The 1,475-nt window shown below is 37.3% G+C and overlaps 1 protein-coding gene across 1 annotated transcript in view; it reads right to left on the reverse strand.

Moving 5' to 3' along the window:
* Positions 893–1,475, reverse strand: part of LOC110269511 — a 4,519-nt gene continuing 3,936 nt past the window's right edge. Inside the window, exon 3 of the mRNA XM_021117391.1 lies at positions 893–960. Within this exon, the coding sequence (XP_020973050.1) occupies positions 893–960 (68 nt within the window). The remainder of the gene's footprint in view (positions 961–1,475) is intronic.

Genomic DNA, 1,475 nt, shown 5'->3' on the forward strand with positions numbered 1-1,475 from the left:
GATCAGAGTGGTTAAATCCCCCTAAAGGGATTTAGGAGAAGATATCATCTGTTGGCTCCCTTCCTCTACAGGGAGCTTCTCTATCAAATCTACACACCTAACAAGACATCAATCTAACTCTAGTACAAATTTTCCATTCAGAAAAATTTGGAAATTATACTTTCCAAAGAGGCTGAGTGTAACACCCTACCATATAGAATCTTATGTCATAAGACAGAGGTGGTGAGGTATTACGACCTCTAAAAATAAAATAAAATATATAATATAGTTTGAAAAAGATTTGTAACTAGGAGCCTTTAAAGAAAAGTTAAAGCAAAAGCAGTAAAACGAAAAGCGCAACACTCACAAAGCGATAACATAAACGAAGCAAGATAGAGCGAGCTAACATGAATGTATATGAAAGAGTTCCAAAATACGGAGAACAAAGCTCAAGACTCGGCTTGCAAAGATAAACCGGCCCGAGCACATAAGTGTATATACATATATAAAAAAGAACCCAAAAGAACCCAAAATACAAAGTTTACAGAACCTGTTTCTCCAAAATAACCTCTAAGAGAAAGCTAATACAACATATACATAAGAAGTGGAGATAATAAGTATTTACATATATACATATAACCAAAATAAACCCCAAAAGATATAGGGATCTTCACTATCAGAAGCTTCCAGCATGCCTCAGCGAGGTGCCTCACGTTCTGGATATGAAAATCACAAAATATGTATGGGGTGAGAACTAAAGGTTCTCATCATGGTAACAGTGTCCACATATCTAACATATAATGTCCCGAAAAAATTGAAAGAAATCCTAGAACTTCTGACATATAATTAAATCTTATAAACATAACTAAACCATAAAATAAAATAGGCAACTAGTTAAGGGTCTTCCGTCTACCTAATACTCCCCTTTCCGACTCCTCTGAACCTCCCAACCGCCACCAAAATCACTTGTTACAAACACAACTATAACATATAAGAAAATCACATGTAGAAAGCATATACAGCAGATAAACAAGTAGCAAGTAGTTTATGCAATCAGTTAGGCATTCCAAACAAGGCATACCAAACAAACATATGGATACATATGATGCATGCCTGTCAATGTACACATCGGCGCCTGACCTTGAGATGTGGATCATCCAAGGCACACTAGCTGATGAGTCTCATCTGTTGGTTTTAAAGCTAACCCGACAAGTCCTGGTAGCTAACCTTTGGACTGTCCCTCTGTCGTGCATCCACAAAACTCAAATAATTCTCAATCATAAACATATAACACACACCGATGTTTATCCACGAGGGCGAGCTCATCCAGAAATTTCACAGTTTCCAGCCACACTTACGACATAGGATCAGTAGAGTATCGAGTCTCAACTTGGAGCACGTGGTGGCTAGCCACTGCTTTCACCCACGAAAACTCAAATCTCAGATAATTGGAAGTGCAACAATCACATTATCATTCACTAATCATATATATATAT

The sequence above is a fragment of the Arachis ipaensis genome, chromosome B03, assembly GCF_000816755.2.
Source record: "Arachis ipaensis cultivar K30076 chromosome B03, Araip1.1, whole genome shotgun sequence".
Classification (NCBI taxonomy): domain Eukaryota; kingdom Viridiplantae; phylum Streptophyta; class Magnoliopsida; order Fabales; family Fabaceae; genus Arachis; species Arachis ipaensis.